Below are 22616 nucleotides of genomic sequence, written 5' to 3' on the forward strand. Positions count from 1 at the left end.
GGTTGGGCCATTTCTTTCGTCTGTTTCCTTGTGCTACCTCGCAAACGCGGGAGACAGCGACAAAGTATAATAAAAAAAAAAAAATATATATATATATATATATATATATATATATATATATATATATATATATATCCCTGGGGATAGGGGAGAAAGAATACTTCCCACGTATTCCCTGTGTGTCGTAGAAGGCGACTAAAAGGGGAGGGAGCGGGGGGCTGGAAATCCTCCCCTCTCAATTTTTTTTAATTTTCCAAAAGAAGGAACAGAGAAGGGGGCCAGGTGAGGATATTCCCTCAGTGGCCCAGTTCTCTGTTCTTAACGCTACCTCGCTAACACGGGAAATGGCGAATAGTTTGAAAAAAAAAAAAAAATATATATATATATATATATATATATATATATATATATATATATATATATATATATACATATATATATATATATATATTCTTTTTTTTATACCTCGTCGCTGTCTCCCGCGTTTGCGAGGTAGCGCAAGGAAACAGACGAAAGAAATGGCCCAACCCCCCCCATACACATGTACATACATACGTCCACACACGCAAATATACATACCTACACAGCTTTCCATGGTTTACCCCGACGCTTCACATGCCTTGATTCAATCCACTGACAGCACGTCAACCCCTGTATACCACATCGCTCCAATTCACTCTATTCCTTGCCCTCCTTTCACCCTCCTGCATGTTCAGGCCCCGATCACACAAAATCCTTTTCACTCCATCTTTCCACCTCCAATTTGGTCTCCCTCTTCTCCTCGTTCCCTCCACCTCCGACACATATATCCTCTTGGTCAATCTTTCCTCACTCATTCTCTCCATGTGCCCAAACCACTTCAAAACACCCTCTTCTGCTCTCTCAACCACGCTCTTTTTATTTCCATACATCTCTCTTACCCTTACGTTACTTACTCGATCAAACCACCTCACACCACACATTGTCCTCAAACATCTCATTTCCAGCACATCCATCCTCCTGCGCACAACTCTATCCATAGCCCACGCCTCGCAACCATACAACATTGTTGGAACCACTATTCCTTCAAACATACCCATTTTTGCTTTCCGGGATAATGTTCTCGACTTCCACACATTTTTCAAGGCTCCCAAAATTTTTGCCCCCTCCCCCACCCTATGATCCACTTCCGCTTCCATGGTTCCATCCGCTGACAGATCCACTCCCAGATATCTAAAACACTTCACTTCCTCCAGTTTTTCTCCATTCAAACTCACCTCCCAATTGACTTGACCCTCAACCCTACTGTACCTAATAACCTTGCTCTTATTCACATTTACTCTTAACTTTCTTCTTCCACACACTTTACCAAACTCCGTCACCAGCTTCTGCAGTTTCTCACATGAATCCGCCACCAGTGCTGTATCATCAGCGAACAACAACTGACTCACTTCCCAAGCTCTCTCATCCCCAACAGACTTCATACTTGCCCCTCTTTCCAAGACTCTTGCATTTACCTCCCTAACAACCCCATCCATAAACAAATTAAACAACCATGGAGACATCACACACCCCTGCCGCAAACCTACATTCACTGAGAACCAATCACTTTCCTCTCTTCCTACACATACACATGCCTTACATCCTTGATAAAAACTTTTCACTGCTTCTAACAACTTGCCTCCCACACCATATATTCTTAATACCTTCCACAGAGCATCTCTATCAACTCTATCATATGCCTTCTCCAGATCCATAAATGCTACATACATACATATATCTTTCTTTCTTTCATACTATTCGCCATTTCCCGCGTCAGCGAGGTAGCGTTAAGAACAGAGGACTGGGCCTCTGAGGAAACATCCTCATCCAGCCCCCTTCTCTGTTCCTTCCTTTGGGAAAAAAAGAAAAAAAAAAAAAAAAAAAAAATCTTTTTCACTCCATCTTTCCACCTCTAATTTGGTTTCCCACTTCTCGTTCCATCCACCTCCGACACATATATCCTCTTGGTCAATCTTTCCTCACTCATTCTCTCCATGTGCCCAAACCATTTCAAAACACCCTCTTCTGCTCTCTCAACCACGCTCTTTTTATTTCCACACATATATCAACAAAGAGAGAGATACAGTTCATTTACAGCATGTTGATCCCGGTATACCACATCGTTCCAATTCTCTCTATTACTTGCACGCCTCTCACCCTCCAGTATATTCAGGCCCCGATCTCTCAAAATCTTTTTCACTCCATCCTTCCACCTCCAATTTAGTTTCTTGCTTCTCCTTGTTCCCTCCAACTCTGACACATATATCCTCTTTGTCAATCTCTCCTCACTCATTCTCTCCATATGTCCAAACCATTTCAAAACATCCTCTTCTGCTTTTTCAACCACACTTTTTTATTTCCACACATCTCTCTTACCTTTTCATTACTCACTCGATCAAACCACACATCACATATTGTCCTCAAACATTTAATTTCTAACACATCCACCCTCCTCCGTACAACCCTATCTGTAGCCCATGCCTCGCAACCATAAAACATTGTTAGAAATACCCTTCCTTCAAACATATCCATTTTTGCTTTCCAAGATAACGTTCTCTCCTTCCATACATTCTTCATCGCCCCCTCCCCCACCCTGTGATTCCCTACCACTTCCATTGTTCCAATTGCTGCTAAGTCCATTCCAAGACACCTAAAACACTTCAACTCCTCCAATTTTTCTCCATTCAAACTTACATCCCAATTGCCTTGTTCCTCAATCCTACTAAACCTAATAACCTTCCTCTTATTCACATTTACTCTCAACTTTCTCCTTTCATACATTTTTCCAAACGCAGTTACTAACTTTTGCAGTTTCTCACTCGAATCAGCCATTAGACTTGTATCATCAACGAACAACAACTGACTTACTTCCCAGGTCCTCTCATCCCCAACAGACTGCATACACAGCCCCTCTCCAGAACTCTAGCATTTAGCTCCCTAACCACCCCATCCATAAACAAATTAATAATAATAATAATAATAATAATAATAATAATAATAATAATAATAATGATACTACTACTACTACTAATAATAATGATGATGATAAAAATAGTAATAACAATAATCATCTGTGAAGGGGGCTAATGGGGAGGTTATAACAAGTAGTGGTGAAGTGAGGAGATGGACTGAGTATTTTAAAGTTTTGTTAAATGTGTTTGATGATAGAGTGGCAGGTATAGGGTGTTTTGGTCGAGGTGGTGTGCAAAATGAGACGGTCAGGGAGAATGGTTTGGTAAACAGAGAAGAGGTAGTGAAAGCTTTCTGGAAGATGAAAGACTGCAAGGTGGCAGGTTTGGATGGTCTTGCAGTGGAATTCATTAAAAAAAAGGGGGTGACTGTGTTGTTGATTGGTTGGTAAGGATATTCAATGTATGTATTGTTCATGGTGAAGTGCCTGAGGATTGGCAGAATGCATGCATACTGCCATTGTACAAAGGAAAAAAGGGGATAAAGGTGAATGTTCAAATTACAGAGGCATAAGTTGTTGAGTATTCTTGGGAAATTATATGGGAGGGTATTGATTGAGAGGGTAAAGGCATGTAAAGAGCATCAGAATGGGGAAGAGCAGTGTGGTTTCAGAAGTGGTAGAGGATGTGTGGATCAGGTGTTTGCTATGAAGAATGCATGTGAGAAATACTTAGAAAAACAGATGAATTTGTATGTAGCATTTATGGATCTGGAGAAGGCATATTTTAGGGATGATAGAGATGCTTTGTGGAAGGCATTAAGAGTACATGGTGTGGGAAGTAAGTTGCTGGAAGCAGTGAAAAGTTTTTACTGAGGATGTAAGGCATGTGTACGAGTAGGAAGAAAGGAAAGTGATTGGCTCCCAATGAATGTTGGTTTGTGGCAGGGGTGCATGATGTTTCCATGGTTGTTTAATCTGTTTATGGATGGGGTGGTTAGGGAGGTGAATGCAAGAGTTTTGGAGAGAGGGCCAAGTATGCAGTCTGTTGAAGATGAGAGGGCTTGGGAAGTAAGTCAGTTGTTGTTCGCTGATGATATAGTGCTGATGGCTGATTTGGGTGAGAAACTGCAAAAGTTGGGGACTGAGTTTGGTAAAGTGTGTGAAAGAAGAAAGCTAAGAGTAAATGTGAATAAGAGCAAGGTTATTAGGTTCAGTAGGGTTGAGGGTCAAGTTTATTGGGAGGTAAGTTTGAATGGAGAAAAACTGGTGGAAGTGAAGTGTTTTAGATATCTGGGAGTGGATTTAGCAGCGGATGGAACCATGGAAGCGGAAGTGAGCCACAAGGAGGGGGAGGGGACAAAGGTTCTGGGAGCACTGAAGAATGTGTGGAAGGCAAGAACATTATCTCTGAGGCATGGGTTATAGATAAGGTTGTGTGGAGGAGGGTGGATGTGTTCGAAATGAAATGTTTGAGGACAATATGTGGTGTGAGGTGGTTTGATCAAGTAAGTAATGAAAGAGTAAGAGAGATGTGTGGCATTAAAAAGAGTGTGGCGGAGAGAGCAGAAGAGGGTGTGTTGAAATGCTTTGGCCACATGGAGAGAATGAGTGAGGAAAGATTGACAAAGAGGATATATGTGTGAGAGGTGGAGGGAACAGAAAGTGGGTGACCAAACTGGAGGAAGGATGGAGTAAAAAAGATTTTGAGAGATCAGGGCCTGAACATACTGGAGGTTGAGAGGTTAGCAAGGAATAGAGTGAATTGGAACGAAGTGGTATATCGGGGTTGACGTGCTGTCAATGGACTGAACCAGGGCATTTGAAGCCTCCGGGGTAAACCATGGAAAGGTCGGTGGGGCCTGGATGTGGATTAGGGAGCTGTGGTTTTGGTGCACTATACATGACAGAGAGACTGAGCGTGAAGAAATGTGGCCTTTATTGTCTGTTTTTCTGGTGCTACCTCGCTGAAGCAGGGAGTAGCGACACTGCTTCCTGTGGGGTGGGGTAGCGACAGGAATGGATGAAGGCAAGCAAGTACGAATATATTCATGTGTATATACGTATGTGTCTGTGTGTGTGTGTGTGTATGTATATGTTGATATGTATATGTATGTATATGTGCATATATGGGCATTTATGTATATATAGGTGTATATGAGAGGATGGGCCATTCTTCGTCTGTTTCCTGGTGATACCTTGCTGATGTGGTAAACAGCAATTATTTATGATAAATATATAAATATAAATAATATATAAATATGAATATAAATATAATAAATAAAATAAATAATATATATATAAATGAATAAATTAGTGAAAGAGGAGAGAGGCATTTGGATGATTTTTGCAGGGAAATAGTTCAAATGACAGGGAAATGTATAAAAAAAAAAAAAGAGGCAGGTCAAAAAAAAAAAAATGGTGCAAGAGGTGAAAAAGAGGGCAAATGACAGTTGGGGTGAGAGAGTATCGTTAAATTTTAGGTAGGATAAGATGTTTTGGAAGGAGAAAATTAAAGTGCATAAGACAAGAGAACAAATGGGAACATCGGTGAAAGAGGCTAATGGAGAAGTAATAACAAGTACTGGTGAAGTGAGAAGATGGCGTGAGTATTTTGAAGGTTTGCTGAATGTGTTAGATGATAGAGTGGCATATATTATTGGGTGTTTTGGTCAAGGAGGTGTGCAAAGTGAGAGGGGTCAGGGAGATGGTTTGGTAAACAGAGAAAAGGTAGTGAAAGCTTTATGGAAGATGAAAGACGGCAAGGTGGTGGGTTTGGATGGTATTACAGTGGAATTCATTAAAAAAGGGGGAGACTGTGTTGTTGACTGATTGGTAAGGATATGCAATGTTTGTACGGCTCATGGTGAAGTGCCTGAGAATTGGCAGAATGCAAGCACAGTGCCATTGTATAAAGGCAAAGGGGATACAGGTGAGTGTTCAAATTACAGAAGTATAAGTTTGTTGAGTATTCCTGGGAAATTACATGGGAGGGTATTGATTGAGAGGGTGAAGGCATGTACAGGGCATCAGACTGGGGAAGAGCAGCGTGGTTTCAGAAGTGGTAAAGGATGTGTGGATCAGGTGTATGTTTTGAAAAATGTATGTCAGAAATACTTAGAAAAAAGATGGATTTATATATAGCATTTATGGATCTGGAGAAGGCATATGATAAGAGTTGATAGAGATGCTTTGTGGAAGGTATTAAAGAGTATATGGTGTGGAAGGTAAGGTGATAGAAGCAGTGAAAAGTTTTTATCGAGGATGTAAGGCATGTGTACAAGTAGGAAGAGAGGAAAGTGATTGGTTCCAAGTGAATGTTGGTTTGCAGCAGGGGTGCGTGATGTCTCCATGGTTGTTAAAATTGTTTATGGATGGGGTGGTTAGGTAGATGAATGCAAGAGTTTTGGAGAGAGGGGCAAGTATGCAGTCTGTTGTGGATGAGAGGGCTTGGGAAGTGAGTCAGTTGTTGTTTGCTGATGATACAGCGCTGGTGGCTGATTCGGGTGAGAAACTGCAGAAGTTGGTGACTGAGTTTGGTAAAGTGTGTGAAGAAGAAAGCTGAGAGTAAATGTGAATAAGAGCAAGGTTATTAGGTTCAGTAGGGTTGAAGGACAAGCTAACTGGGAGGTAAGTTTGAATGGAGAAAAACTGGAGAAAGTGAAGTGCTTTAGATATCTGGGAGTGGAAGTGGCATAGGATGGAACCAAGGAAGCGGAAGTGAGTCACAGGATGGGGAGGGGGCAAAGGTTCTGGGAGCATTGAAGAATGTGTGGAAGGCAAGAACGGTATCTCAGAAAACAAAAATGAGTATATTTGAAGGAATAGTGGTTCCAACAATGTTATATGGTTGCGAGGCATGGGCTATAGATAGGACTGTGCATAGGGTGTTGAATGTGTTAGAAATGAAATGTTTGAGGACTATATGTGGTGTGAGGTGGTTTGATCGAGTCAGTAATGAAAGGGTAAGAGAGATGTGCAGTAATAAAAAGAGTGTGGTTGAGAGAGCAGAAGAGGGTCTATTGAAATGGTTTGGTCACATGGAGAGAATGAGTGAGAAAAGATTGATAAAGAGGATGTATGCGTCATAGGTGGAGGGAACGAGGAGAAGTGGGAGACCAAACTGGAGGTGAAAGGATGGGATGAAAAAGATTTTGAGCGATTGGGGCTTGAACATACAGGAGGGTGAAAGGCGTGCAAGGAATAGAGTGAATTGGAACAATGTGGTATACTGGGGTTGACATGCTGTCAATGGATTGAACCAAAGCATGTGAAGTGTCTAGGGTAAAGCATGGAAAGTTGAGTGGGGCCTGGATATGGAAAGGGAGCTGTGATTTTGGTGCATTACACATGACAGCTAGAGACTGAGTGTGAATTAATGTGGCCTTTGTTGTCTTTCCCTAGCGCTATCTCTCATGCGTGCGGGGGGAAGGGGGTGCCATTTCATGTGTGGCGGGGAGGTGATGGGAATGGATGAAGGCAGCAAGTATATGTATGTATATGATGATATGTATAGTTATGTATATGTGCGTGTGTGGACGTTTATGTATGTACATGTGTATGTGGGTGGGTTGGGCCATTCTTTCGTCTGTTTCCTTGCGCTACCTTGCTAATGCAAAAGACAGCGACAGAGTATAATAAAATTAATATAATATATCTCTGAGGTAGGTGAGAAAATAATTCTACCTACAAACTTCCTGCATGTTGCAGACGGTGACTCAAGGAGTCGGGAGAGGGAGGCTAGAAACCCTCCCCTCTTGTATCTAAATTTCTAAAAGAGGAAACAGAAGTTGCCTGTTTCCTGGTGCTAACTAGCAAATGTGGAAAACAGCAATTAAGTATCAAAAAATTGTAATAGTAATAATAACACGTGTCAGAAGTAGAGGGCACATGGTGAAGGGGAGACCCCACACTGGAGAAGTAAGGATGGAGTAAAACATATTTTGAGTGCTTGGGGCATAAACATGCAGGAAGGTGTGGTGTAAGACATGCACAGGACAGAGTGCATTAGAATGATGTGGTATGCAGTGGTAGATGAGTCATCAATGAACTCAACCCACACATATGAGCAGCAAGAGGAAACCATGGGAAAGTCTGTGGGGCCTGGTTGTAGTTAGGGGGCTGTGGCTTTTGATACATTACACATGACAGCTAGAGAATAGATGTGAGCAAATGAAGTTTTTTCTTCATTTCCTGAAACTACCTCACTAATGCAAAAAATGACAAGTATGAAAAAATATAAATAATGAATGCAATCATGAGGAAACTTGGTTGGTAAATAGGCAGTTTTCAAATGGATTGCAAACTCTTCTTTTTTTCCCTCAAATGTTTTCTGCTCCCTTAAACAGATATGACTGTATAAATGAGATTTTTCAGCTGCATGACTTTTTCTATGCTTTTCTAACTTTTTCTGTCCATTCCAGAAAAAAATCCTCAATGGCCCTAATCTATCAGTCAGATAGCCAACCTCACATCCTTCTACGCGCTATCAATTTAGAAAATTATCACTGATTAAATCACTTGTATTTTTCAGAAACTACATATCCCAAAATATTTTGATCAGTAAAAAAAAAAGACATATCTAGGCTACTACTTCCTATACATGGTAATAAGGGACAAAAAATATGGGCTTTGAATAATCCTGCAAATAAAAATAATGCATTTGATTAGCTTAAAACTTATTTGCATCTGATGTTTTTGAAATCATATTCTTTACAGTATCTAAACATGGTCAGATTTTAGAGTGAGTAGGACAAATGAAATTCAAATCAAAGGCATCTCCATTTATTCTGAAAAAGTACATTAAAAGCTTGTATTTTACATAAATGGGGAAAAAATCTTTTGCTATAAAGCAACAAAATCATCTTCTTAAATGTATATCTCACATTTTTTCTGGGCTACGCCTGCAAGTGGTTACACTACAAGCAAGAAGCCTTCCCCAGTCAGACTATATTTTCATCAAAGGATGAAAAGAAGTGCAGTCTCATTGAGAAACTTCTTGCTGCAAAGGAGACTATCATTTCCCTCCTTCTGTGTGGAGTACAGCCTTGTAGCTGCATGAACTCCATAACAGGTGTCCTAGGGTTATAAAATAAGAAGGATATATATCCTGCTAAAATATTCTGTACTGCACTATAAAATCATGAGAACCTTTGCAGTGGTAATAGTAACAAGTTGAGCATATTTTCAAGCACTAAAAGAATATGTCTGAGAACAATTATACATTAATACAGGAGGTAAACATGATCATTTAGAAAGTAAAAGTAACTAATTTGTAAATTGCCTACAAATAAGGGTAACATTAGCACATTAGAAGCTAGTACACCATGATAATGTATACAATATAATAAGCTGAACTAAAAAGTCAATTATACAACTAATCACTGAAATCACATAAAATATAAAGTTCCTATGTTAACTGTAATAATTATTTCATGAGACAAAAATATCAAAAATTACAAGTTCTACAGTACTAATGTGTCAATTATGAAACAGCTGATCACTTGGCAGTTACATATGAAAGGGTTATAAGCTATTTATATTAAACAGCTTACAGATTGATAACAGTGCTCTGCCAAGTAAATGGAATTACAGATGGCAGTCAGACCCAATAGTCTAAAACTGTTTAAATTCCTTTGTGTAAAGGTAACACACAAGAGACAGCTATCTGATACTGTGCAACACAGTGGGATATGATTCATATGATATGGCCAGGAAAGAGATATTTTGTATTGTGTAAAGTTAAATATAAAGGATGTATGTGGGTGGCCCAACCCACCCACATATACATGTATATACATACATGTCCACACACACACGTATACATACCTATACATCTCAATGTATACATACATATACACACACTGACATATACATATGTACACATGTACATAATTCATACTGTCGGCCTTTATTCATTCCTGTTGCCATCCTGCCACACATGAAATAACAATCCCCTCCCCCCGCATGTGCGCGAGGTAGTACCAGGAAAAGACAACAAAGGCCAAATTCGTTCACACTCAGTCTCTAGCTGTCATGTATAATGCACCGAAACCACAGCTCCCTTTCCACATCCAGGTCCCACACAACTTTCCATGGTTTACCCCAGATGCTTCACATGCCCTGGTTCAATCCACTGACAGCATGTCGACCCCGGTATACCACATCGTTCCAATTCACTCTATCCCTTGCACGCCTTTCACCCTCCTGCATGTTCAGGCCCTGATCACTCAAAACCTTTTTCACTCCATCTTTCCACCCCAATTTGGTCTCCCACTTCTCCTCGTTCCTTCCACCTCTGACATATATCCTCTTTGTCCATCTTTCCTCACACATTCTCTCCATGTGACCAAACCATTTCAAAACACCCTCTTCTGCTCTCTCAACCACACTCTTTTTATTACCACACATCTCTCTTACCCTTTCATTGCTTACTTGATCAAACCACCTCACACCACATATTGTCCTCAAACATCTCATTTCCAGCATATCCACCCTCCTCCGCACAACTCTATCTATAGCCCACGCCTCGCAACCATATATCATTGTTGGAACCACTATTCCTTCAAACATACCCATTTTTGCTTTCCAAGATAACGTTCTCGACTTCCACACATTCTTCAATGCTCCCAGAACTTTCGCCCCCTCCCCCACCCTATGATTCACTTCCACTTCCATGGTTCCATCCGCTGCCAGATCCACTCCCAGATATCTAAAACACTTCACTTCCTCCAGTTTTTCTCCATTCAAACTTACCTCCCAGTTGACTTGTCCCTCAACCCTACTGTATCTAATAACCTAGCTCTTATTCACATTTATTCTCAGCTTTCTTCTTTCACACACTTTACCAAACTCAGTCACCAGCTTCTGCAGTTTCTCACACGAATCAACCACCAGTGCTGTATCATCAGGGAACAACAAATAACTCACTTCCCAAGCTCTCTCATCCACAACAGACTGCATACTTTCCCCTTTCCAAAACTCTTGCATTCACCTCCCTATCAACCCCATCCATAAACAAATTAAACAGCCGTGGAGACATCACACACCCTGCCATAAACCAACATTCACTGAGAACCAATCACTTTCCTCTCTTCCTACACATACACATACCTTACATCCTCAATAAAAACATTTCACAAAACCATAAAGAAAAACCTTCATAAGACTTAAATAATCAGAATGGTAAAATCTTCCACAAATAACTAAAATAAACTATGAAATACAATAAGAAACTACTCATTTATCCTAAATAGCTTCTTCCACTTAAGCAATGTAGCACAGCGAAAAAATGAACAACGGTCAATTTGGACACTCACTATTTCATTGTATATGTTGACCACTTCATAAGCATGGTTCAACCTGCGCCAGCATATCATCTCCCATATACCACATCAATCCAATTCCCTGTCTTTCTTTCTTCATCCTCTCTATGAGTCCAAACTATTTCAGCACACCCTAGTCATTTCTTTCCATAAGGCTGCTTTCTACCACAACTCTTTCTTATTCTGTCAAACCTTACATAATCAACCTACCTCACACCATACATAGCTTTCAGACATTTCATTTCCATCACATCCATCCTCTTCCTTTCTTTGCATTCAAGGCCTAAGACTTACATCAATACACCAATGAAATGAACACTATACCTTCAAAAATACCTATCTATCGCTTAAAACAATGACCTCTCATTTTGCATGCTCCTTTTTACAACTACGACCTTAGCCCCCTCTCTCACCCATGATTCACTTGAATCCCCCATAGCTCTACATGTTGTCATTTCACTCACAGATACCTAAAGGTTTCCATATCCTCTTATTCTATACATTCAAATCAGCCTGTCTCATTCCCCTGCCACATCTCATTTAAGATTCAGTTCAGCCCACCATATTTCCAACCACATCCATGTCCTTCTCCACATACTTAATGCACTTTGCTTCTTCAAGGTCACCCCCATTCAAACATACACTCATTAAGCCTGTCTCATACCCCTGCTGCACCTCATTATTTTAGTTTTGTTCATATCTACTCTCATGTTTCTCCTTTCATACTTTCTCCCACTCTCTCTGGAGTCTGCCACTAGAGCTCCATCATTTACACATACCAAATGACTAATGTCCCATTCACCCACCCCATGAATACTGCAGATCTTTCCCTTGCCCTAAGACTTCTGCAGTTACCTCCCTTAATACACAATCCAAGAAAAGATTAAACAACTAAGGTGATATCACATATCCTTGATGCAGACCCAACTTCCCCAGGAACAACTTACCCTCCTCAGTTCCTAATGAAACATATGCCTTACTTTCCCCCAGAAAAACTCATCATTGCCTTTAGGAACTTTCCAGTTATCCCAAGTATTCAAAGCACATCCCATAAAAGGACCTCTGTCAATCCTATCATGTGCTTTATCCACATTCATAAATGCTGTACACAGTTCACTCTCTCCATTAATCTCTTATAAAAAATTTTCAAGGCTAATACCTGGTCCATGCATCATCTACCTCTCCTGAAGCTACATTGCTCCTCCTCAATCAGTTCTGTGAATGGCATCCTACTCTCGATCACAACTCTAACCATTACCAAGCACCCTCTTTTGTAATTCAAGTATTTACTTTTCCCTCATGGCACTGAATAAGGATATATGACAAAGTCATAACAAGGAAGGCAAAGGGGCTAGACTCTGGAATGGCAGAGTGGGCAAAACGTAATATTACGAGGGTGTCTGTAAAAAGAATGGAAAATGGGGATTTACAAGGATTGTGTACAATAGTACAATAAAAGGGGTTGGTGTGAGAGGAAGACCACAAGCTACATGGGGAACAGAGTGGAAGAGTACTGGAAAGAGATAAATGGAGAACAATGAATGGAATGGTGTATGAGAGGGAGGCATCTAAAGACAGAGATTAGTGGAGACTCTTTCTGTGACCACCTCCTTGATAGGAGTTCCCAGAGGGAATGAGCATCAGAGATATAGATGAATAGATAGATAAATAGATAGACAGATGGAGAGATAAGTAGATATACAGATCCATAAATGCTGTACAAAGTTCACTCTCTCCATTAATTCCTTATAAAAAATTTTCAAGGCTAACACCTGGTCCACACATCATCTACCTCTCCTGAAGCTACATTGCTCCTCCTCAATCAGTTCTGTGAATGGCACCCTCCTCTCAATCACAAGTCTACATATTACCAAGCATCCTTTTTTGTAATTCAAGTATTTACTTTTCCCTCATTGCATTGAATAAGGCTATATGACACTGTCACAGCAAGGAATGCAAAGGGACTGAACTCTGGAATGGCAGGGTGGGCAAAATGTAATATTTTGAGGGGGGTATGGAAAAAGAATGGAAAATGGGGATTTACAAGGATTGTGTATGACAGTACAATAAAAGGGGTTGATGTGAGAGGAAGACCACAAGTGACATGGGGAACAGAGTGGAAGAGTACTGGTGAGAGAGAGAAATGGAGAACAATGCATGGAATGGTGTATGAGAGGGAGGCATCTAAAGACAGAGATTAGAGGAGACTCTTTTTCTGTGAACACCTCCTTGATGGGAGTTCCAGAGAGAATGGGAATCAGAGATATAGATAGATAAATAGATAAATACATAGACAGATGGAGAGATAGGTAGATATACAGACAAATGACAATGTCAGCATCTTTCTTGAGAAACATAACAAATATTTGTTATCATCACATCCATCCCTGCTGCTTTGTCACATTTCATCTTATGTAAGGCTTTCACTAACTTCTGTTTATTTTTACTCTGAATTCTAGTAAAACAATGTCATACTGTAACAAAGCATGTAACAAAAAATACAAAAACTGAAACAATCTTCATAAGACTAAAGTGAAAAGTATAATTTCAGAAAAAGAATATCTAATTTTCATTTTGTACTCATTCACCATTTTCTGAATTAATTAGGTAGCAAAAGTCCTCATTCTCTCACATCAATGCTCTAGCTGTCATGTGTAATGCAATGAAACCACAGCCCCCTAACCACAACTAGCCCCACTAGACCTTTTCATGGTTTCCCCTGGCTGCTTCATATGCCCTGGTTTAGCTCACTAACAGTATGTTACCCCCTGTATTCCACACTGTTCCAATTCGCTCTGTCTCTTGCACGTCTTTCATCCTTCTGCATGTTCCGGTCCCACGCACGCTAAACTTTACTCACTCCATCCTTCTACCTCTAAATTTGGTCTTCTCCTTGTCCCCTTTACTTCTGACACACATATCCTCTTTGCTAAACTCTCCTCAATCAATATCCATATATCTGAATAATTTCAGCACACTCTATTCAGCTCTCTCAACCATACTCTTCTTATTACATACCTCTCTCTTACCCTAATATCATATAATCAACTAAACTCACTACATACACTGTCCTCAAACATTTCATTTCCAACACACTCACACTCTTCCATACATTCTTGCATACAGCCCATGCCTTGCATCCATAAAACATTAGGACTATTATACCTTCAAACATAACCATTTCTGCCCTCCGAGATAGTAATCTCTCTTTCCAAACATTTCTCAATGCTCCCAGAACCTTAGCTCCCTCACCTAACCTGAGATTCACCTTAACTTTTATTGTTCAAGTTGGTGCTATGTCTAACTCAGGTACCTAAAAGGCAATCCCTTCCTTCAAATTTTCTCCATTCACACACACATCCCATCTGTCTCTTTACACCGCTAAAATTAATAATCTCCCTTTTATTCACATTTACTTTCAACTTTCTCCTTTCACATACTCTTCCAAACTTAGACACCAACTTTTGCAGGGTCTCACTCAAAGTTGCCACCAGTACCTTCTCATCAGCAGACAACAACTGATTCCCTTGCCAGGCTCCCTCACCCGCTAAAGACTGTACACCTAAGCCTGTCTTCAAGTGTCTTCATTTTTCATTACTAAAAACCATAACTGATAGCCATCAAATAATAACTATAACCTCTACACAACTGGTTAAATTAATATAACAGCAATGTTTGACACACAATATGTACATCAGAGCTTGACTAAACACTGCTGAAGTGGAACAGAAGTAGAATGAGAACTGTTGAGTTTGAAAGTGATTATAACAACATAGTGCTATAAATTTGGAAGGATGCATGTAAACTATAGCGAGGCAGGCTAAAGAAAAAAAAGGAATATACATACACTGTAACATGGATAATGGTTATAACAATTCTGATCAACATATCAGGGTAAATATGATTTACCCCAAATGACTACATATACTGCTGTCTCCATGGTAGACATATCAGTCACCATCTCTTTGCCTTTGGTTGAGAAGCATTACTCCCTCACCTTCATTAACCTCTGAGCTAAACTATCTTTTCCTCTCAAGAAACCAAACAATTTCTTGGTCCAGAATAACCTAATGTTTTATAGTTCTTTTACCCTCAAAATTCTTTTATCATGCAGGGTTTCAAGATCGAGATTATTCAGTCACTTCTCTTACAATATCAACACAAACCCACTCCCCTGAATACCTATTACTGATGTCAAACCATCTAATTTTTTCAAGATACAGCTACAAATCTGATTCATTCCATCCATCCAGTACCTTGTCTGTAGCTGATTCTTATACAGTCTTGCATTTTGTCTAAATCTTTTAGGTCTTCATTTCTTCAATCTTCCATATTTTGTATATTTGGCCATAAACCAATATCAGTGGGAACAGCTGTTTGAAGGAAACCATTACCTACACTATCAAAGCCCCTTCAAACAGCTTCTAATGTATTCCAGCATCTTCCTATGATAGAAGACAAATATCTTCCTACTTCCAAGAGTTACTGATAAGCACTTCTTCAGAATTTCTCCATTCATCATCAAAGCATTACTTAGCTATACAAGATCATTTCTTTAACAGCTGTTCAAGAAGATGTTCCAGATTGTGAATACATACATTTACAGAAGTTGCAGTATTCCCAGTCTTTGGTTTTGGCTCCCATTCTTCATAAAAGTTGAAATTCACTGGGCAGCTGAAGAGTCCCGAGAAGAGATAACAGTCTTAATCATATGCACTGTCAAGCATATGATACCAATCCCAGTTGGTTGCTACTGTTGTTGTAACCTAAACTTTATATCTTTGCGAAGCTAATGGAAACCAGGTATCTAACATCTACTGGTTGTTTCAAAGAAGCCAGGGTATCCAACCACGCCAATGACAGCAAATTTTCATGAGTTTTCTAGGAAGGATATTGAGAAGCTTCTAGCTAGGTTTACAGGACCAGGCAGATGATGATTGTGAGTTGCTTAAGGATGATGATCTCTCTTCGAAGACTGTGATTTTATAAACAATGATTCTTCCTGCACTAAAAGCTGACCAAGATGAAGTGGGAGATGGTGTTTCTAGCACATGTGGAGGCAGTGCTGCTAAAGCCTGCCTGACCTTGGCGGCTGCATCTGACTGATGCAGCTGGCAATTCTAAATACTTTTTCATTTTGTTATAAAAAGTACCACTGAATAACTGTTATAACAAAAAAGGTTTATCTTATAAATAAATTATCGATTCTCAGGTATAAGCAGAATAAACTGTAAAATGTGCCTTACTTCCGCACTTTTCAAAGTTGTTTTGAAACCTCTACATTATCAGAGAGATAGAAGTGCATGAAACATACTTCTGAAGATATCAATTTTCAATGTTACATGAATATCTTTGAAATTGTATGGTTAAGCACATTTTTTCATACAAACTAAAAAAATGAGTTCCAAATGGTTGGATAGGAAACATGCATTGCTACATCTCATCCAAAAAGTAAAAGGTGACTATTCTAATCTCTATAACTACTGGCCTGTCACTCTATCTTCTCTTACAGCACTTCCTAAGTTTTTAAATCTCTCTTCAACTATCATATCTTCGAACACCTTGAATCTCAGAATTTTCTCTTTGACCAGTATAGCTCCTGCAAGGCAAGATCCATGGGGGATATCCTTTCCTATCTTGCTATGTCTGGTCATTACCTCTGAAAGACTTTGAGGAATCATATGTTTTATCCTTCAATTCATTGAAATCTACTTAGGAATATAAGAGTTGATATATACAGCAGGTACAATGATATACTTCAAAGCACATCATCCCTGGGGATAGGGGAGAAAGAATACTTCCTACGTATTCCCTGCATGTCATAAAAGGCAACTAAAAGGGGAGGGAGTGGGGGGACTGGAAATCCTCCCCTCCAGCTTTTCAAAAGAAGAAACAGAGAAGGGGGCCAATTGAGGATTTTCCCTCCTAGGCTTAGTCCTCTGTTCTTAACGCTACCTCGCTAACGCGGGAAATGGCGAATATGTATGAAAAAAAAATTTGATGACATGAAGGGTCTGGCTAATAAATAATGCAATTTCTCCAGCATCCAGATGGTTTGAGATCTTCATTTTTCTTCAAATGTTAATAATGACTTGCTAAATCTTTTGATGCCTCACCAGGTACATTACTAGACCCTTCCTGTTCATCCATTTTGATATAATTCATTATGCAGTAACACAGTGTATGCAGATGCTACTCTCACCACAAGGACAAAAAGAATGAGTTAAATCCTAAAAGAGACTCCACAGTACTGTGAATATGATGCACCCAAGTATTGGATTGTGGAAGCTTCATGAGGAGCTGTCATAAGTTCCTTATAGCCCATGAATTACCAAATCAGGCCACAAAAAATCATAAAATGGTTACTTAACTGACAGTACACATGGACAGCTGATGATTAATCTCCACTTACCATTTAGCAATACCAGTTAATCACAGTAATATTCACCTTTATGATCAATATATGTTTGGTCACATCATTCAACCACATTAACAGGCACTGATAAAATAATGAACTGACCCCTAAAGCTGCCCATCTTTACCAGAATCTTACTAAAAATCTGGAACTCAGATTGGTAGCTTATCTCCATTTGCTATCAGAATGCTTACTAAATTTTCAAGAATACAAGTAATATACCAGATATCAAGGAAGTATGTCCTTAGTTTCTCTCAGCAGTGCTCTTACGGTAGATCTTCTCCACTTTACGTTATGCTGCCACATGAAGCCAACAAAAGTGAATGCATGAGAGAGAGCAACTCATCCAGAAATAATTCACACATTTCAGAGGGGTTTCATGTAATTTTTCAAATCATAAATACACTTAAAAGACTCCTTTTCAAAATGAATGCCATTAAGATATGTAAAATATGCTTTCACAATGTAATCATATTTTTTCTTTTTTTTTTTTGCTTTGTCGCTGTCTCCCGCGTTTGTGAGGTAGCGCAAGGAAACAGAAGAAAGAAATGGCCCAGCCCACCCCCATGCACATGTATATACATACGTCCACACACGCAAATATACATACCTACACAGCTTTCCATGGTTTACCCCAGACGCTTCACATGCCCTGATTCAATCCACTGACAGCACGTCAACCCCGGTATACCACATCGATCCAATTCACTCTATTCCTTGCCCGCCTTTCACCCTCCTGCAAGTTCAGGCCCCGATCACACAAAATCTTTTTCACTCCATCTTTCTACCTCCAATTTGGTCTCCCACTTCTCCTCGTTCCCTCCACCTCCGACACATATATCCTCTTTGTCAATCTTTCCTCACTCATTCTCTCCATGTGCCCAAACCATTTCAAAACACCCTCTTCTGCTCTCTCAACCACGCTCTTTTTATTTCCACACATCTCTCTTACTTACTCGATCAAACCACCTCACACCACACATTGTCCTCAAACATCTCATTTCCAGCACATCCATCCTCCTGCGCACAACTCTATCCATAGCCCACGCCTCGCAACCATACAACATTGTTGGAACCACTATTCCTTCAAACATACCCATTTTTGCTTTCCGAGATAATGTTCTCGACTTCCACACATTCTTCAAGGCTCCCAGGATTTTCGCCCCCTCCCCCACCCTATGATCCACTTCCGCTTCCATGGTTCCATCCGCTGTCAGATCCACTCCCAGATATCTAAAACACTTTACTTCCTCCAGTTTTTCTCCATTCAAACTTACCTCCCAATTGACTTGACCCTCAACCCTACTGTACCTAATTACCTTGCTCTTATTCACTTTTACTCTTAACTTTCTTCTTTCACACACTTTACCAAACTCAGTCACCAGCTTCTGCAGTTTCTCACATGAATCAGCCACCAGCGCTGTATCATCAGCGAACAAAAACTGACTCACTTCCCAAGCTCTCTCATCCACAACAGACTTCATACTTGCCCCTCTTTCCAAAACTCTTGCATTCACCTCCCTAACAACCCCATCCATAAACAAATTAAACAACCATGGAGACATCACACACCCCTGCCACAAACCTACATTCACTGAGAACCAATCACTTTCCTCTCTTCCTACACGTACATGTAATCATATATTTTCCAAATAAATGAAACAAAATTTTCAACAATACCAAATTTTGTGACCTTAATACAACACATCCTAAGTTCCAACAGAAGTGATGTCCCGCCTGCTGGGATACAGAATGTATTGGGTGATTAGCAAAACCACAGTTCAGCACTGAAAGTGGTCACTTCTGTGTAGCAAGACCTATAACTGAATGACATAGTATAATGGCACTTTGGATGGGAAGCAGCACTTTGTTTAGACAGTTTGGCTTTCAAATTACAATTTGTCTATCTGTCGTTAGTAAAATGTGGTTCCAGAGTACTTTTCTTTAGCTGTGCATAATGGATAGAAAACAACAGAGCATAATCAAAGAATGTAGAGTGTACAACACTTTGTGACTCGTCATTTCACTCAGTGCAATGTTTTACTTTTGTATTAATACAAAATAAAATAACAATCAGTTCTCTTAAGATAAGCCTTATCTCAAAAATTCACTCCATATTACTCAAAAGCAATGTAGCAACTCAGGCCAACCATAGTTAGTAATAACAACAGACTCAGCTGCCTTAATGGCTTTTATTCACAGCACAGAGAACTGCACGCCTAGGTTAGCATCATTAAGTGTATTACTGACGGTGGGTAAAACAATTATCAGTGTAGCAATACCTATACACTACATTCAATTATTTTAAAAATTACTTGTAAACAGTAAATACTTAAAACTATACCCTGAGTTTATAGCAATATTCATAAAGAAATACATGCTATAGACTAGGATAGGGGATTAAGAATACTTCCCACGTATTCCCTGCGTGTCGTAGAAGGCGACTAAAAGGGGAGGGAGTGGGGGGCTGGAAATCCTCCCCTCTCATTTTTTTTTTTTTTTTTTCCCAAAAGAAGGAACAGAGGGGGCCAGGTGAGGATATTCCAAAAAAGGCCCAGTCCTCTGTTCTTAACGCTACCTCGCTAACGCGGGAAATGGCAAATAGTTTAAAAGAAAAAAAAAAAAAAATAATTTGACACAACCTGCAAGCCATTATCATCTACTAAGATTATATGGGTTTTATACTACAAAGTGAATTAATGGTTCCATAAAAACAGATTGAAAAGGAGCATGAATAAGCATGGGTTAAGCCATTTAAGATAGGTTTACACACATGCAGGTAAGTACTCTCTGAAGACGACTAACACAGGAACATGAAAGTGATTTTCCTTAAACTACTACCACTCAGAACAATTGCTCTCCCTAAAGACATTCTCGTGTTAGGTCTGCTGAACAGGACTGTTACTGGTAAATGTAAGGCAATAATCCAAAATATACCAAAACAAGGCTTGATCTCATGTTAGCATGCTAAAAGTAGTTGGCCACCCAGAGGTGACTACAAACTAGTCTATAATGCACAAGGCTAATGATACTCACCAGTCAGGTGTTAAACTTAAAATCAAATCCAACAACACAGGAAGTGATATATTCATTATGTACATACTTTGTCAAAACTTTACTAATATTCATGTTACTCTTGGATATCAACAGCACACCCTTACTTGTTGGAGAAGATTTAGGGGTGGAGAAATACTTCATGACTGTAACAGTTTTCCCTAAGCTATGTGACTACTAAAAAGTCTATACATGTAAAATGTTTTCAGATTGTCTAAGAGGGCATCCAAAATTTTGTAAAGTTAAGAACTAGCATTCACAAGCTCAACATGATGAAACGCTCACTGGTCTGGAAGGTCAATAGGGATATGAGCATTTACAGTCAGGTGAAGTTGGTGAAGTGGCATTGTGGTTACCCTGTGTTTTTAAACCTCTTTGGTCAAACCTGTAACATGTTAAACTCTAACAGGTGGATATTTTGTTAAATTTTTTCAGGCCCTTTTCAGTTCTCTTCTGAAGTATTACTGTGGGATTCACTTTGGCAGGAACAAGGTTTCAGTCCTTAAAACCTTTTCCAAACCTGACACAAACATCAAAGGAATATATGGATATGACAGTGAAATCAGTAATAAAGTAAAAGATGATTCTGAAGCACACAATAAAAAGAATTAGGAATGATGCAGGGACACCAAAAACAAGAAAAATTCATAATGATAAGTAGGAGCATGTGTACAGAAAGATGAGGTGGATGTACACAGTCAATAGTTTGTATGCAAAAGGGTAGCAAGAATGGAAAGGAGCATATTTCACTATGATCAACTTGTCTAAAGGAAAATTCTGCAAGGGTTACCATGCTGTTCAGCTGAAAAGTATAAGACAGATATACCTGAAAATGAGGTTCTACCTGAAAATGAAGTTCAAGTTGTTCAACAGTACTTGAAAAAAATTTACCTTGCTCAGTAGCAACTTCAGGCAAATAAGTAGCTGTCCTCTTGGCACCCCGCTCATTTAGGAACTCTATTCGTATTCCATGAACACCTATATCCCAGTCTCTATAGTCCCGACCATCTTCAAAATGTCTAAGTATTGACACGGAAACTCCAAGGCGTGGTAACTCATCTCTCCCAATTGGCTGGAAACGCGAGTCCTTAAATGCACTGCAGAAAGAAAAAATTGGTATCAAAAGAGAAAACTGAACACAATACATTTTATGAAATACTGTACTTATACATGATTCCATACATAAAGTGCATCTTGTGACATGGTGTAATCTGGAGACAAAATTTCAGCACTTACAGAAACCATTCTACTCATTAAAAGAAACGAAGATATGGGAAAAGTAATGTTACGGTCATATTTCCTCCTGATGAACCTTGCCTTTAATGATGATTCTTTAAATCACATAACCTTTTATGGGGTTCCTGCAGCTTTACAGATACAAAACAATCAGCAGTGGAGAAATGATTAGACTATTCTGGAGTAAAAAACCCTTCGGCATGATTATATTCATTTTTATTGAATGAAATGATGCAAGGGTTGCCATTCATTTCAACATTATTAGGAGTAGGATTCCAACTAAAAACCTGTTCCCACAATTGACTGAATGATGAAATATGGATATATAAACAAAACAAAAATGCAGAAAATTATTCTAAAAATATAAATATGCTAAAATATACCTAAAACAGATAAAGCATGGTTGTGTAAATGAGGCTATTGTTCATTTGTTCCTAATATTACCTCAATTAAGTAGGAGAGGCATTCAGGTATAAAAAGCATAAAGGGGCAACCAATATATTGTCATAAAATCTGAAAAAAGAAAGGTTTTTCTGTTTAATTGCCTTTTCTGTTTCCATAAGGTAGTGTGAGGAAAAAATTATTCATTGCCTCATTTGCATATGTCCAATCTCCAGCTGTTGTGTATGGTACACCCAAACCACACTTAAATATTACC

General features: G+C 39.3%; 1 protein-coding gene across 9 annotated transcripts in view; it reads right to left on the reverse strand.

The window, feature by feature from the left end:
* Positions 1-22616, reverse strand: part of LOC139745739 (nuclear protein AMMECR1) — a 113024-nt gene that overhangs the window by 28354 nt on the left and 62054 nt on the right. For 7 of the 9 annotated variants that reach the window (XM_071656254.1, XM_071656253.1, XM_071656260.1 and 4 more), the window contains one exon: positions 21614-21819. In XM_071656254.1, the coding sequence (XP_071512355.1) occupies positions 21614-21819 (206 nt within the window). Of the gene's footprint in view, positions 1-8697; positions 9008-21613; positions 21820-22616 lie in introns of those variants that run through there. The other 2 variants (XM_071656259.1, XM_071656258.1) reach the window with 1 other exon arrangement.

Source organism: Panulirus ornatus, chromosome 62 (genome assembly GCF_036320965.1).
Source record: "Panulirus ornatus isolate Po-2019 chromosome 62, ASM3632096v1, whole genome shotgun sequence".
Taxonomy (NCBI): domain Eukaryota; kingdom Metazoa; phylum Arthropoda; class Malacostraca; order Decapoda; family Palinuridae; genus Panulirus; species Panulirus ornatus.